Source organism: Parasteatoda tepidariorum, chromosome 2 (genome assembly GCF_982258835.1).
Source record: "Parasteatoda tepidariorum strain Cologne lab strain chromosome 2, Ptep-v5.0, whole genome shotgun sequence".
Taxonomy (NCBI): domain Eukaryota; kingdom Metazoa; phylum Arthropoda; class Arachnida; order Araneae; family Theridiidae; genus Parasteatoda; species Parasteatoda tepidariorum.
In genome coordinates, this window is record NC_141756.1 from 64,001,776 (window position 1) to 64,020,563 (window position 18,788).

Genomic DNA, 18,788 nt, shown 5'->3' on the forward strand with positions numbered 1-18,788 from the left:
TAACCCCTTAAAGTTAAAAGTTTAACCCTTTAGGTCTCTGCTCATTATTATTTTTACTCCTAAAATATCATTACTATTTTGATCAATAAAAAAATATATCACAACTATGATAATATGTATAATTAACTATGTTTTAGTTGAATTTATGAACTGTTACAATTGACCCCGTAAGTGGGGACAATTGTAACAAGTGCACGACTGTCAAAAATTGTTAATCACTAATATAATAACATTTAAAATAAGGTATTTATTTTTTTTTCTAGTAGAGGATAGTCTACTTTACTCGTCTGTCAATTAATACTAATAATATATTGGATTTTTTGTTAGTTAAAAATAGTTAAGCAAAAAATGTTACAATTGACCCCACTCTCCCCTATATATATATATATATATATATATATAAATGTAGAATGAAGTTTTAAAAATAGATTTTGTTTTATTAATTTTCTGAAACTGTATTTTAGCGTTCATATGATTAGTAAGAGAAAGAAAATAGTTACCAAGCTATTTTTCTGGAAACCTACGCAAAGAAAAAATTCTGGTAAAATTAGAGTACTGTATGGTAATAACATTTCTGGTTAAAAGAAAAACCCATTTCTGTTTAAAAAAAACGAAAATATACGGTTATTTAAACCATTCGTTGGTCAATTTTTCCCCTTCATATAGTAACAGTTTGCCGGAAATTCTGGTTTTTCAAAATTATAATTCGTATAGCCACAGATTTAGTAAAAAAATGCTACGTTGAAAAGGAGATTTAACCGAATAAATAGTTTTTATGCCACGCTCCACGGTATGATAAAATTACAAAGTTTTACCACATTTATGAAATTTTATCACTTATTATAAAACCATTTATTGTTAACTTTACCAAAATCATTACCAAAGCTACTGGGTTTTTCAAATGTTCCCATTGAGACCAGAAACACGGCAAAGTTTCGAATATTCTGGCAGTTTTAACCATACCTTTTTTTTTTCGAATGTGGCGTTAACAAAGGAAAGAAAATCGATGTCAAGCCATTTTTTCTCGAAATCTATCATGAAACCCTTTCGCTGTTTTTTCAATGCACTGCAGAGCACGTAGCATGATAACACAGCATAGACTTTTTGCAATATAGAACTAGCACCTGATAATTTTTTTAATTCATTTGTTTATTCCTTTATTTCTTGCATTCCCCATTGAATTTGAATTGTGCTAAAGTGAAACAGAAATAGTCAACGCATACAGAAATTTTTTCTTTACTTTTTCTTAACAGTGCTTTGCGTCAATGAATTAAATTGAGCAAACACGTAAATGGAAGCGGAAGCAACCGTCAAAGATATGCTTCTCACAGAATCAATTATATGAAAATCTGAAAAGTTATTAATACGATAAACTCATCATTTATTTAAACATATATATTAGTATTTATTTACACTTTTCAACACAATGATCAAGGCTGTATTCTAAGTGAATTCAGTTTATTATAAGGTTTTTGATATAAGAATTTCAAATTTATTATACATTTTAAAATTTCAATAGCGTATTAGTACACAATGCCATTAAAATCTCGTTCACCCTTTCCGCGGTTGAAAGCAGATGTAATTCTTCAACTGGTAATCGTTGAAATATTTAGGAACCTGTTGACCTGTTAATTGAAATATTTATATTCTTTCATTTAAGTTACTTTCATGCGTCATTAAACTAATTAACTCACTCTAAATACTATTTATTGAATTAATTAAAACCAGGTTTTATTTTTAATGATCTTATTTAGGAAAGGACAAAGTTTGGAAAAATAGAAGTATTACTTTCTTTTGTACTTAAACTAAATTGCTACAGCTATGAAAAATACTTATCAATAATTTAGGCATGAAAATGCAAAATTAATAATAAATTAGTTAAAATATTGTAAAAGCAATGAAATCCAATTTGTATCTAAATAAAAAATAAACTGAAAAAAAATTTATCCTTCAAAATAAATAAATAAATATTTTAAAATAAAACGATATAGGTCAAAATTTTCCTTAAAGAAAGATATAACTTACTTTTTTTAAAGGCTATTACATAATTTGCTTTTATACTTTCATATGAATTTCAATTACTCATAATTTTGAAACGTAACATCATAATAGAATTCTTTAGTGAAGAAATGTGTAAGCTGCTTTCAGTAAATTTGGAAAAGTAAACTGTTTGTAAAATCTCTTGCTTTCAGTTGTAAACACCCTTATTTTAAGAGCTTATAGAAAAATTTAATATTCCTTATTTTCAAAGCCAATTATATTATCATCTTCATTCTTAAAACTGAATATTTTTTGATGTGCTATTAACAGAGCAGGAAATTCAATACTATTACTTGAAAACTGATTGAAAAATTCGAGGAATGCTTGAAAACTCTCTAGACACATTCCGTTTGAATGCAAGTTCACTGAGAAAAAAAAGTATGGTCAAAGCTACCAGAATGTGATAAAATTTACCATGTTTCTGGATCAATTGGAACACCAAAAAGCTCGATAGGTGTTACAAAAGTGCCGGACAGGTGGCCAAACGGTTAGCATGCCTGACTACGAAGCAATGGCCGCGGGTTCGAATCTTGCTCAGGACATGGATATTTCTCTCTGTGTGTTGCCCTCTGTTGTGTGATTGTGACCTACTCTATGAACGAGTATCTGTGGCAGTGTGGTGTGGGTAATGTTGCCCGCCTCCGTGACTCTGGTCACAAGGTGTTCACCAGGCAACGCATAATTAGCAACACTTCCCGCACCTTCCATTGTGAAAAACGATAAATTCAGTGCCTGCCGTTAAAAAGAAAAAATTACCGAAGAGCTTTGGTAATTTATTCGGTTAAAGTTACTTTGGTAAAATTAACAACAAAATATGGTAATTTTATCATGATACCTTTGAGCATGGCGTAAAAATAATTCATTCGGTTAAATTTATTTTTCAGTTTTGTATATTTTACTAAATGCGTGGTAATAAGAACTATAAATTTGAAAATCAGAATCTTCGGTAAACCCTAACGATATGAAAGGAAAAATTACCTAATGAATGATTTAAATACCGCATATTTTGGTTTTATTAACCAGAATTATGGGTATTTTTTTTTTACCAGCAATGTGTTACCATACATTACTGTTGCCAGAATTTTTTTCCTTGTGCTTTTCCCGAAAATTTATAAAACTAGCACGCACTTGTCCCTATCCCTCATATTCGTTCTTTAAATTCGTTTTTATGCGCGTTTCTTTTAAATACACTTGTATCACGTTAATACTTCTCAAGTGTAAGAAGAATGTTAAACACTATGAGGTTAGATCAATATCTAAATAGTGTTATAAGTCATTATAACTAGCATGCATCTTACAAACATGTTTTTCAAAAGTAAATGGCGAGCGGATGTTCTTAATTGCGATAAAATTAGTTCAAGATTTCTTTTCTTTCGTGTTTGTTTGATATTCTTTAGTTCATGAAGCGTAACACTGAGGAATAACTAGTTGTACGTTGACCTTCACAAATAAGAAACCTTAATTTTTCTAACCTGGTATAAATGTTTTATTAAGTATATACGATTTTCTAAAATATGTTGACAAAATGTAGGGATCCGATCAAATTAAAAGTTATTATCGAATGCTTAGTTGGAAATAAATTGGTAATTAACTTTTTGTATAGTTGAGTAATATAGTAAAAGTTTTATTTCTAATTCATATTTTATATTATTTTGATTTAATGAATGTCTAACTTTGCGCATATTGCTAACAAATTTGGAATTCATCGATCTATAAAATCTTTGAAATTTGCTATATTATTAATTAGTAAAAACTGACTACTGTTTGCAGAGAAAAAAACTTCCGGTAAAATTACCATACTGAATGGAAATAGCATTTTTGATAACAAAAACCATCATTCTGGTTAATAAAACCGAAATATACCGTATTTAGACCATTCATTTTGTAATTTTTCCGCTCATAGGGCAATGGTGTACAGGAAATTTTGATTTTCAAAATAAGAGTTCTTATTACCACACATTGTTCTTTAATATAATTAAAAATATAATACTGAAAAGTAAATTAATAAATAGTTTTTGTGCCATGGTCTAACGTATCATGATAAAATTACCAAATTTTACCACATTTTGCCAATTTTACCTAGTATAAAACTATAGTTTTATTATACATTACTAAAGTGCTTCGATGTAGATCACCGAGCTGCTAGGTGCTTCCAAAAAGTCAGAAACACGGTAAATTTTACCTTATTTCGGTAGTTTTGATTATACTTTATTCTCAGTATAGAAATCAATCCTTCATAAACTTTATAATACAATAGTGATGTTCAGATTCCGATATTCTGTCATGTTATACCACATAATTGTTTTAAGTATATAATTTATGCGTATACTATTTATACCTATTACGATTTGTTTATTTCAGTTTTTCTTTTGTTTATTCATGTAAATATAGAGCTAGACCTAGATTTTAGCTTTGCATAAAATTAAATTATATGATTTATTTATGCTATTTTATTTTTTAACTTAGAAACACTTAATCGATAATATGAAAACAAACTTTATAAACTAGAGAAATATTTGAAATGCAGAAAAAAGGCAAACCGATTTTTTAATATTGTTGTGTCAATCCCCTATTTAGTTAATCCTCTACTATTGTTGTGTTAATCCCCTACTGCCTTTACGTGTAAACATTTTTAATTGCGTTAGCTTCTAAGAAAATTAAAATTAAAATCCACGTCCTGTGTATTAGAAGTATTGCTTAAATCTGAAATCTATCGATTAATTCTTAATCTATTACAATGTATCTGTTAGAAACACTTAATCGATAATAGGAAAACAAACTTTATAAACTAGAGAAATATTTGAAATGCAGAAAAAAGGCAAACCGATTTTTCAATATTGTTGTGTCAATCCCCTATTTAGTTAATCCCCTACTATTGTTGTGTTAATCCCCTACTGCCTTTACGTGTAAACATTTTTAATTGCGTTAGCTTCTAAGAAAATTAAAATTAAAATCCACGTCCTGTGTATTAGAAGTATTGCTTAAATCTGAAATCTATCGATTAATTCTTAATCTATTACAATGTATCTGTTAGAAACACTTAATCGATAATATGAAAACAAACTTTATAAACTAGAGAAATATTTGAAATGCAGAAAAAAGGCAAATCGATTTTTTAATATTGTTGTGTCAATTCCCTATTTAGTTAATCCCCTACTATTGTTGCGTTAATCCCCTACTCCCTTTACGTGTAAACATTTGTAATTGCTTTAGCTTGTAAGAAAATTAAAATTAATATCCACGTCCTGTGTATTAGAAGTATTGTTTAAATCTGAAATCTATCGATTAATTCTTAATCTACTACAATGTATCTGTTAAAACTATTTATTAAAATCCTTCTTCGCTTTTTTCCTTACTGACCAACTTAAAATAAATAAACAGCAACTGAAATCTATAAATATTTCAAGTTGGAATGCTTTTTTTTAATTTATAAATCAAAACCTATTCCATAAATTAAAGTGGTTTGAAGTACAATTTTTTTTTATTTCATTTACTTTTTTTAATAAAAAAGTGGAAAATGTAAGAAGCATTACCTTTTGTATCTTACACGTTTCGTTGCACGCAACGTCAAAATCCTCTTCGTCAGAACTCTAAAAAGAGAATAAAACATACATCAGTAGTTGTGAAAGCAAATTTAATAATAAATAGAGTTCAAAGCAAATAATTTCCAGGAAACAGATTAAATTTACGTTAGAATATCCGACATTTGTGGGCTTAACTAAAATCATGACCTCTATTGATAAGTATTGGAATCATATATAATACGATAAGTAACTTATATTTTTCTGGAAATTTTTAGCAAAAACTGAAAATATTAATATTTTCAATTATATATTCAATTATGTTATTTTTATATTATAAACTTAATGTTATGTGCTACAGTATTTTAACAATGTCTATTTCACTATCTCAACAGCCAATACATATCAAATCTTTAATCAGAAATATTCAAAAAATAGAAAATCCAAGAAAACACCCTTTGAAATAGTGCCCTATCAAATATTCAAAACTGCTCATATGGTTGCCCCTTTGTCTTTAATGCGATAAAAGACAATCGCATTCTTTATAATATGGTTTAGAAGCTCCCTAATATATTTTTTTAAATATTTTATCGGTTTAAAAAAAATTATTTTATACTACACAAAGATTGAAAACAAAAAATAAATGATTATATTTTATATAAAAAAAAGTTTTAAAAAAAGACATAAAAAATAAGAAAAAAAATATGCTAAATATGATAAAATAAAAGATATTAAAAATCCTACTTTACGGCGTAAAGAATTTGATAATTCATAACCTCATAAAATCAAAACAACAATCGGATAAATAGTTTTTGAAATTTCGGTATATCAATGCAAAAGTTTACATAGAAAACTTAATTAAAGCTTGCAAATCTATATGAGCTTTTTTACGACGTAATTAACATTGGTCACTGTAATCTTTCTAAAAGTATAATTGTGAAAAAAAACTGTTTTAAATTATAATTTTAAACACTATAGACTTTCAGAAAAAAATTCAGTTATCATGAACTTCAAGATGCTACTGATCCCTTTATTTAGATTTTAATGAAAACATAACCTAAAGTTTTTCATTATTTATTATTATGTTAAACACACGTAGCCGTAGGGAACCGAAAAATCAGAAAGTGAAATTAGTTTTAGAAAGAAGCTACATAGGCGGTAAGAATTCTTTTGCTTCGTTTGTAAAAACGTCTTTTCTTCGTACGTTTATGAAAATTTATTCTTCCGGGATGTTCGCTAAATTTATTAACCTTAATCAGTCTAATACAGAGAGATGAAAGAACTTTTTAGAGTTATGAAACCTTTTCGTCCAATGAAAATTCTTTGCTTACATAGCATTTTTGAATAATTCCTTTGCAGGCTTAAATAGTCAAATAATTTCGAATTATAAACTGTAAATATGAATTAATTTATCTGAAATTATTATTAAACAGATGTAGAAGTGAAGCTAATGTTATATTTCATGAATAATGTCTGAACACAGTTTTGAACTGAAAAAAAAACACAAATGCAAAAATTTTCAAATGCTTTTTCTTGAAAATGTGTAGTTTTAATCGAAAATGTCACAAAAGTTTGAGACACAACGCCAAATTCCAGTAAATAAAAAAATATAATATATTATATTATATTATATTATATTATATTATATTATATTATATTATATTATATTATATTATATTATATTATATTATATTATATTATATTATATTATATTATATTATATTATATTATATTATATTATAATAGAATAGAATAGAATAGAATATAAAAGTAAGGGAAATTCCAAGAAATAGTTTTTATTCTTAAAATTATATTTACTAAAATATTTCATTAATACAATTAAGCAGTAATATTTCATTGACATTGTTAAAATACTTTTAGACAAAATCCTCCCCTTATATATGCAAGCAAAAAATTTCTACAAAATACGGAAATATCTAATATTTGATAAAATAATCACAATATTTAGTTTAGATTAATTTCGATCAAAAAATTAACATGCATCTCAACAATAACAATTGAACCATATCGATATTTTTACAAAATTTAATTAATCATAAAAAATTCATAAATAAATCAATAAAAAGATGACAAATAAAATACTACACATTAAATTAATAAAACATAACAGAAAAATAAATAATATATTTCGTAAATTAACACAAACGTAACAAATGAATTAATTAACTTGTTAATAAACTATGAAAACATTTTTAAATAATGAAACTTATTTACTTATTTAAACTGCAATTACGATTAAAAGAAGTTGTACTAAAATCTAGCCTGCTGAGCAAAAAACAAAACTATCTTTGTTGCGTGAATGCTGAAATTTATTGAAATTGGAAATAATCTTAATTAAAGAAAAGATATGAATATGTCATAAATTATTCCTGGCCCAATTTTGTTATTTTGTTAATCCCACTTTCGGAATTATCCGGTACTTTCAAGTTCTTGACCAAGAATTTCTCATATTTTTTTTAAAGAATTTCCTTGCATTTTTCCCCAGTTAATCAAGAATTTATGGTAATTAAGAATTTCCCCCCCTATATTTTAAAATTGCAATAAACAAAATGGAATAAACTTTAATTATAAATTTCCTTATGTACTTTTTTCCTAAATATTTTATTTTTGTTGAAATAAAATAACATCATATGTTTTATGAGATGTATTTTGTGATCATATAAAATACAACATGATGCAAGAGTTTTAGTATGGATTCTTTATTCCGTTTGCCATTTAAAGAACAATAGGTGTGTAGCCATAACAATATTCAGTCGACAGTTATTTCGTGGGAAGAGAGAGGTTTTTTGTTATCGAGCTGCATCAATTGCAGGCCTGAGACAATTTTGTCTCTCAGCTTTTTTTTAACACTTTGGTAGATGATTATATTGATGTAACAAGAACTTTGCGAAAGTGGAAGTGATAACGATTGCTAAAAGAAAAATGATACTTTCAAAATTAAAATGTTACGCCATAATAAAATCTTTGTTGCTACGAAAATCATGATGTTTTGATGTAAAGTATAATTTTCAGATATCCAGAGATTTTTAGCTCTAAAAATTACCTAATTGCATTAAAATATTATACATATATGTTTGTTTTTCAAATACAATAAATATAATACAATTACTTTAGATGTAAAATATGTTTTAAGTTACCCAAAATGATAAAAAAAGGCCATATTATAGGTAATTTTAAAGTAAAAAATAAATATTTGATTTTTATGTTGTCATTATTTTTAAAGAATGAAAGTGACTTTTTAATGCTTAACCTCTAACTTAAAATAACCCTTTTTAGGACCTGCAAAAAAATTTTTGCACGTGTGTGTTCCATGTATGAACCATATATGAACATAGTTTGTTAATAAGTCAAACATAACTAATACAACCTGACAGGAAGCAAAAGGCATATGTAATTTTTTTTAAGAAGTTAGCTTTCATTTTAATTTTTATGCAGGTATATCTGAAGGTAAGGTGTTTCTAACGTGCGAGTGTTCTAAGGTGTAATAATAGGAGCTAAAATTTAAACAATTTTCTGCAATACAAATTAACCAAATGATTCGGAAACAGTTTTGCATCAATTAAAGTGCATGCAAACAAATAAATTGATTTTATTTTAAAAATAAATAACTTTTGCAATATTTACGTTAATCATAGATAAATATAAAATTAATGGCAAAAATATGTTAGAAATTTTCTTTTTTCTATGTTTAATAATTCTTCTATAAGAACTTCTATTCGTGTTTTTCAAATCTTCTTTTTTAAATTAATCTACTGAGTAACCAATGAGACATTTATGACAGGTTATTAATAGTTTTAAGTATTTTTTTCTTCCTTTCGCTCTTTAATTTGCGCTAAAAAATTTATTTTATAATTTTTTTTTTAAAAAAAGTTAATTTTTAATTTGAAAAAGAAATTGTTCAATGAAAAACATCTTTCGTACTTCTGCGTCTGAGTGATTCTTTGGTTTTTTCTTGCACGCGATGCATAAAATTAAAAATTATATATATATATTACTTAAATATCTTAACACCTAATATAAGGAGATAATTTTTTTCTCTTCATAATCACAAAAGAACCTTCGCAGAATTATAATTTCTAATTACCCATGTGTCGTGCAATCAGAAAGCTATTCACATACATAATCGAAATGATTTCATTATCCATTCTAATTTAAAAATTACAAAACATGCTGGTCTAGAAAAATCTTAACGAGATTAATATACCTGCAAATTTACTCGATTTCTTAACGGTACTGTTATACAAATGAGATTTTGGTACTGATAAATATTACTGTAATAAAATATTTAAACAAACCATTAATAAGAAATCAATTATTAAAGTAATATTCATGTATCTATAACTTAGGGAGGCAGTAGAACTTAAAAATGAACTTGATATTTTTGAAACAAAAAATTTATATTTTACGTCTGCTATAGACGCAAATGTTATGCAATAGATATCTTTTATAAAGATATCTATTGCATGTAAAAGATACCTTAGCACCAAGTTTCAAAAAATATTTTTAAAAATTCATGGAGAAGGTAATTAAAATGCACTCTTATAATTATTATTTGCACTTTTTTTATATTTTAGTCAAAAATATATATAGTATGTAGAACAATCGCTACATTAAAAATTTACTAAAATGTACGATTCCGTAAAAACCGAGATTATGTTTTTAGTATAAAAGCAATTTTTTTGCTGGAATTGTAAATTTTAAGGCTATAGTGGTCTCTGAATAAGTTTTTCCTTAAAAATTAATGTTACATTGCTGTAACTTGTAGGGATTGTTTATATTTAGATAAAGAACATAAAATAATTTGATACATAATTCATGCTATAACATGAAAAATTTAAATTTCTTCAAAAAAATTTTCGATTTTTTTTAAAGTTTAAATGAGCTTCTTGCATTAAATTTTTACTTAAATTTAAAAATTATTTATTATTTTCAATTTTATTTACATTTCGCTTCGAATTGCAGGGAAAAAATTTACACATTTTTCTACTTATTTCCATAGAGAGTAGAAAAAGCAAGTTCTGGCAACAACAAAAAAAAAAATAAAATAAAATAAAACATGAAAATCGTTCCTCTATGAATGACTATAAAATATGTTGTGGCACCTTATTTCGCAATTTTTTCTCCTCAAGTTTTTTTTTATTCTTTAGAGAGTGTGTCAAAAAAATTTCATGGAATTATAGCACATGGAACTATTCCAATTTTCATTTCGATGCAAAATTTTTGTTTTGCGAAACACAACACAAAACACTCACAATAACAAGTTTTTGCAATAAAAAAGCAAAATAACGTTAATATTGGCAAATGTTTTACAAACTCTTACGATTTTAATAATTAATATGCGTTTTTATATCATTTAATTAATGTGAAATGGGCAAAATTAGAAAATCGATTTCTCGAGAGATTTTCACGATCTTGGGGGTCCATTGTAGCCTTAAAACGACATCCCAACTTTTAATTAAAACATTTTATAAGCAAAAGAATGCACCAAAGCAAATTGGTCATATATTACACATAACTTTAACTTCACTAGATATGTTTATAAATAGAAGCCTTTATTGTTAATTAAGAACCAATAAAGATTCCTTAGTTCCTAATCTTAATTTCATGAAGCCTATTGTATGGACTAAGGGATCATTAACAATTTATATGTTTCTTACGTGCAACGTAAAGAGGAGAGCTTCATCAACATATTTAACTTCGAAGTAGCCCAATAAAAAGGACTACCAGTAATTTTATTTCATGAATCATACATTTGAATGATCTTAATGATCAGATTTCAATTACATGTCACTAATAAGCTTTCTTGATTTAAACTTAATTTTCCAATTAGAAGAATCCTACATTGATCTTAATATTGATTAAAATGAATTTAAACACAAGTTATGTGTTTTTATGACCGTCAAGAAATATAAGTTAAAAAGTTCTGAATGCATAATAAGATTTTTATGAAATTATAGGATTATAATATCCCTTCGTAAATTAAAACTATTTTTAACGAGTATCTTCAAGGGGAAATCGTAATTTTTTTTTATTGCTGCACTGCAAAAATTACGTTTCAGAATACGGTATAAAATTCCGACACTTTGGGTTCATCATCTGTAAAACCCATTTTACCCCAAAATGGATTTTTACCGTAAAATATTATATCCAAATTTTCACAGTAATATTTATTTAGTCGGAGTGATTCAGTAATTTCACGGTGGTTATTTCAGTAAAAATTACGATATACCAGATTTTTTGTTCCGTAGTATATATTCTGGTAAAAGAGGATTTTACGGTAAAAAGTACGGGCACCCTGAGTATCGGTATTTCTTACCATAATTTGATCAGGAATATTTTTTACAGTGTGTATCTCCAAATTCCTGGATTTACACTGCATACAAAGCAATGTTATAAATTTTTAGCATAATGCACTTTTATGCTATTTATGCACCTGATCGATTCAACTTAAATATTTTCTTTCAACTACAAAAGACCAATTTGATTTTTACCTACTTCGATTACATGCTTTAAAAATATTCTAACCTTTTCCTTTTATACATTTTCGAGTTTATGAGGGAATAAAAATATTAAAACTCTTTTGTTCTCCAAACATTTAAATTTTTGTCCGTAACTGAATTACAATTAAAATAAGTTGGTAAGTGCAAAAAGCAGGACTAGCTTCTTTAGTATATAAAACTAAATAATATTTCAATTCTTATCTAGTTTAATATCATTTTTAAAAAAAGATAATTTTACATCATAATTTTATTCTTTGTCCCAACATAAAATTCGATTATAGTGTGTTTAATTTTAAAACAAACATATATTTATAAACTTGGTAAACTACAATCAGAATGAACAATTATTTGATGAACTATAAAAATTTAAAGCAATTTAAAATAGAGCATTAAAAATCGATTTCGATTTTATCATTTCTAAAAATTAAATTTTTTAATGTCCGTAAATTTTAAGTGACCAGACTTTAAAAATATTAATTACAGCTTCTTTTTTGTCTAATTTTCAAATATAAGTATTTTATTCATGCAAGTTATGCATTAAAAAATAAGGTAAATGATTTTTATTTTAAGCTTTTATTTAAAATAATCAGAAATTTTAGATAGGTGATGTGTTCATGAGATTTATTCAACTGAGTTCAGCATAACTTTAAAAGTTAAGTTCAGCATATTTTTATAAATATTTTTAATGGCAAGTTCGTTTATACCTTGATATTAGAAGAAGATAACATAATAAAAAAGTCGGAGATTACGATAACTGTTTACTTACTGCGTCAATTTGCAATTTTTTTTTTTTTTTTTTTTTTTTTTGATGTGCGTAAATTATAGTATAAGTGACTGCAAAAGTGAACTTCATATGCGTCGTAGTTGAATTCAGCACATAGTCAAAAAAATAAGTTAGGACCCGATTTAGGGAACACCTGTTTACCAAATTATCGTGATTGATTTAACAGTTTTATTTCAATTAAAGGAGGAAATCACCTCTGTTTAATGAATAATCGAACCGAAATTTTTGAATTTTTTCAATAGCCGAAAAAATCTTTCCTGCCGATATAAAAAATTTTTTCGAATTTTTGATAACTTTGGATGTTTATGGAAATACAAAAGGAGAAAAAGTTCATTTGTTTTTTTGTCACTGTGTAGTTTCTTAGAGCTGTTGAATTAAGTATAGAGAAAAAATTTCTTGCAAAATTACCGTACTGTATAGTAATAACATTTCTAATAATGAAAAATTAAAAAAAAAAAACGAAAAACATAATTCTGGTTAATGAAACTAAAATATGCGGTATTTAAATTATTCATTTTGCTATTTTTCTGCTCTTATGGTAACGGTTTACAAGAAATTCTGGTTTTCAAAATTATAATTCTTATTACCACACATAAAAACACAAAACTGAAAAGCAAATTTAACCAAATAAATAGTTTCTATGCCATTCTCTACCATGATAAATTACCAAATTTCATCACATATTATTTAACTATACAGTTAATTTCAACAAAATCATAACCAAAGTGTTTCGGTAAAAATTACCGAGCTTTTTAATGTTCCCATAGAGCTAGAAACACGGTAAATTTTACCACATTCTGGTGGTTTTGACCATAATTTTTTTCTCAGTGAGTACTTGAAGCACTGTTTTGTTTCTGATATAACCCCCAATTTAAAGAATAAAATTTTCAGTTTCATGAACTTTAAGTATGTTCCCATGCTATATAAATTATTTAGATATGATTGATACCATGTTCTTGTTGATTGTTAAAGTTTAGCGCTAATCAATGCTGGAATATTTATTTCCCGATATATCACGATATATTCGTCCATATTTTCGTTACTCAAATAAAATGCATCAATACTCAAACTAATATTGCATTTGATAACAATCATTATCAGCAATGATCACGATATTAACGTATTAAGTTGCGTACTCGCTATGATCATCATAGTTGTTGGGAATTATAGTGTCGACAATACTCGTATCATATTCGATATTGATCGCAAAATTATCGTGGTCAAAATTTATTATATATTCAATATTTATTATATATTCAATACTTGTCATATGGTAAATATATTTTAAAATATAGTTGTCGTGACAATGAAAAAAAGATAAAAAGATCAGCCTTTTACTGAGTTCTATTTGGGACTATATTATAATTTTTCCGATGCAAGAAAAATTGACATAAAAGGATTGTGCTATACTTTGTAAAATTCAACTTGTATACAGTTTTATCATTTATTGATATTTCTTTAGCAAGGTTTACTGTAAACACTATCCCAAAGCATATATAGATTCTTCTAATATTCGAAACTCCAAGATAAAAATCTTTATTTCCTAATAAATCATAATCATGCTTGTAGCAGCCGACCTTATGGGCTTATCAGATCCCGGGCCCTTATGGGCAACGACCTATACCCATAAACAATAATGGCGTCGACACCCCTTATCATATTAAGTTAAATTTTTTCTTCACATTCTTTACAAAATACAGACGAATATCATTCCTCTTATGGCTTCATTCTTTTTCATCATTTAAACGAGTACTTTTTGCTTTGTTATTTGTTTCTCTTTCTTCGCCAACATTTAATCCAAATTATCTCAGTAATTACTCAAATAGGGAAGGCGTGTTTATGTTTTGTTAGAAAATGGCCAAGTAAAATGTATACATTTTTTGGAAAATCGATAGGGATAAGCGATGGCATCGGTTGATGAGTTTAATAAATTATGGTCTTCATCTGTCAATGGTTTCTTTATTTAATCATTGAAATTTTTATAAGAAAAAAGTTTAATATTTTTATTTATTGTTTAATAACATACTGCAAGCTTTCTTTTACATGATAAGAAACTCTCTCAGCCAACTGTCTACAATTTTTGAGCCAAGCTCTCAGAGACTCTTATGTTCATATTATGGTTGTTATGAAAAAGAGCGACAATATTTTCTGGAACGTTTTGTATTCAACATATTCATTAGTGTTTCATGAAAAAACTAAGATAATTATAAGGAACTATTGCACTATAATAATTATAATGACGAAAATATGTACTTTAATTGCATTTGATACTGCTTTTTAATGATTTTTTTTCATAGAAATGTAAAAATACTTATGAAATTAGGTTAGATTAGTAAATGTAAAAACTGTATCATATTTCCTTTTAAGATAAAGACACAAATGAAAAAAAGAACTAAGTTAATCCAAAATTAATTATGAATTTAATACTTGGATGTAGATAAAATAAAATAAACAATTGAAATTATTACAACGATTCCTTATAAATTTTTATTAATAAAGATAAGCATTTTTTTTAAAAAATTTCCTGTACAAAAAATTTAACTTTCAAGCATTTTTTAGATTTTTAGTAATTTCAAAAAGAATTTCATAAAATTGCAAAAATCAATTTAAAAAGAGTTAACACCATATAAATGTAGAAAAATATAAATTATTTTAATAATCTTTTTTCGGTAAGCTTAATGCATCAAAAACTATTTGTGATAATCATTTAAATACAAACTTAGCAGTTTGTATACACTTTGCATGCAATAAATAAGCCCGAAAGTTATTTAGAATATGACCATGACTACAGCAAACTTCAACAAATTTTATGAAGAACTTTTTTATTCTATTAAATTCAGTTAAATTCAACTTTTTTCTCAACTTAACACTTAAGAATTTTCTCAGATTGTCTTGATAAGTTATTAAAAAACATAATTAAAGAAATTTTGTTTACATGCATAACATATTTCATTAAACTCGTTGGTGTTGGTAATGAAAACTAAACTTCATAGCAATAAATGAGAATAATAGTTGTATAAATTATAATAGTGACTTCATTTATTTTTATAAAATAATTTCAAAATTCAAAACATTGCACCCTCAAAATTTAAGTTTTACTTTTTTACCGCAACTACTTAATGCATCTTTTTAAAAAATTTACTCTTTCATATTACAATTCTTATAATCCAACTACCTAATAAGAAAACAAATATAATATATAAACTTTCGCAAATAATTTGAATATTTTTAACAATAAGCGTTTTCGTAAGTAAATTTTATAATGTCTGAAAAATGCTTAGTTCTTTGCATAATTAAGTTGTAATTTTTTTTCAACCAAATAAACACAAAAATTCCATTTGCAAACAAAATACTCTCAATACTGATGCTCATTCATTTGATAAATGGACATTTTTAGATGTATTCCAATATATATGCATTCAAATTATCTGATTATAAATAGCACAATTTTGTCGTATTCAAAGGAAATTTCGCAGAACTTTTAAAGGTCACCAACACATTATTTCCAGACAATTGTAGTGTAAGGGAGTAAAGTTCATTGGTTTAAAAACAGTTCGTTGATGAATGTAATAGAAGGGGATCATATTTACCAACAGTAAAAAGTCGGGAGGGGGCATTATTGACCCAACTCCATCCGGTTTAACATGCCCCATATCATAACTGGATGGGGACCCTTTCATGATAACGCGAGTAAAAATTTCGAGACATAATTTCTGTTAAATATATATGAATAAAGAGATCTTGGAACAATTCTTTAACGATTGAAGTTTATTGACGTAATGAAATGAAATGAATATTCATAAACAAAATTAAATTTTTATATTAATTACATATTTGACAAAGCTTGTTTTACAACTATAAAAGCGACGATTATTTTAAATAAATATATAGATAAAAAGAGGATGAACCTTTTTTTGGTAATCCAAATCCACTGACACAAAGAACTTATAGTTAAAAAATTAAGGGGACACTAGACGTTTAAAACAAAAAAGTGCAATTTTTATTCAATTATCTTCAAATTTTAACAGAAAAAATTAGTTTTAAAGTTACAGCTGAAAGTATGGTTCTTCATAGTTGATATTGAAAAATTGCTGACCGGCCTGAGTAGGGGTCAGGGAACTGCCCTCACATCAGTAAGGTTTGGTGTTCGAATACCGGGCAGGGCATGGATGTTCTTTCATTCGCTGTGCTATAAATATTTAAAAAGTTCCTTGCAATCAAAATTTAATTTTTTTGATAAATTTTTACTTAATTAAATGCTTATAAGTACTTAAATGAAGTGGCTTTGGCAACCGTATCAAAATATATTAAGGTATTAAATTTTTATTTTACCACCAAAACTTTTTTTGAAAAATACGTTTCAATTATGCTTGTTCAATTATTAAAAATTTTAGTTAAGACATTGAGTTAATCAAATTTATTTAAAACCATACAAGACACGTCGAAGAATATTTGAAATTTTCTTATGGTAGTAAAAGAAAAACTGGTGAGCAAGGAACGTTTCGAAGCAGTGAGAATATTGAAAAATTCCATAACGAGAAAAAGCATCTTTGTCAACGAGAACTAACGTATTGATGCGTGGATCTTTATATATTCATAATCTTATAATTCGGTAAGGAAAACTCCGATTCAGACACGGTTTGTCGCACATTATTAGTAAAGTGTGAGTTTTTTTAATGGACCAAATAATGAATTTTTGAAGGATTTTTCTTATTCTGAATGCCCAGTATCTCCTCAATCGAAAGATGAAACAGGTTGATTCATACGAACTAAATTTTTAACTATTGCTTAATAATCAAATTTAAAGTTCTAATATATTCATAGAAGAAAAGAAATAGAAGAAAAGAAACAAATGAAAAAATAAGCTACTTTAAAAATAAATATAAATAATAATTTCAAAATAAATTGAATTATCATAAATTGAATAATTGAATTTATAAATAATTGAATTATCGAAAAAAATATTCATAAAAAATTTAAAAATAAATAAGAAATAAATTAACTTTTAAGAAAAAAATACATAATCACTCGTGAAAAAATAAGCTACTTTAAAAATAAATATAAATAATAATTTTAAAATAAATTTAATTATCATAAATTGAATAATTGAATTTATAAATAATTTAATTATCGAAAAAAATATTCGTAAAAAATTTAAAAATAAATAAGAAATAAATTAACTTTTGAAAAAAAAAATACATAATCACTCGTGAAAATAACTAATTTGAAATTAATATTCATTGAAAAAAGAAACGAATGAATAAACAAATTTAAAAATAAAATAAATAATTATGAAAACAACTTTAAAAATTAAAAATAACTAAACAATCAAAAAATATTCATTGAAAATTCAAAAAATTAATGAGAAATAAACTAATTTATATTTAAAAAACAAAACATAAACACACGTGAAAAATACTCCGTCGAAATTAAAAGCAATTAAATTTTAAAATAATAATGATGAATGAGGGGGAAAAAATTAAAATGACTCGTACAGAATCTGCAGATCGACAAAACAGAAGCAAAGAAAGGTATCGATACCCTGAAACAATGATTGATATTCAATCGGGGGTTTTGGGTGGGTCGTAGCTAATGTAATGAGGATGTAACATATGAGCAAAAGGGAAGTGCTTAGACAATCAGAGCATCCTGTTTCAAGACGGGAAATCTCTTCACACACCTTTGACATTGGGGAATTCACTAAAAAATATATATATATACTATACGTCGCACTCACAGAGAAAAAAAAATCAAAACAATTCTCCAAAAAACCGCGAAATTTAAGATGCGATGACACCATGCTTTGTATGTTTACCGGGCGAAAACCAGTTTGGCCGTTTCGTGTTACGTTTAATGGCGTAATACTTCACAAACCAAAAAAGAAAAAAAAAAAGTTAATAACTAAGAGTTTTCATTAAATAT

General features: G+C 26.1%; 1 protein-coding gene across 1 annotated transcript in view; it reads right to left on the reverse strand.

Annotated features, from left to right (window-relative positions):
- Window positions 1-18,788, reverse strand: part of sev (receptor protein-tyrosine kinase sevenless) — a 95,933-nt gene that overhangs the window by 62,401 nt on the left and 14,744 nt on the right. The window contains exon 2 of the mRNA XM_043048239.3: window positions 5,574-5,630. Within this exon, the coding sequence (XP_042904173.2) occupies window positions 5,574-5,630 (57 nt within the window). The remainder of the gene's footprint in view (window positions 1-5,573; window positions 5,631-18,788) is intronic.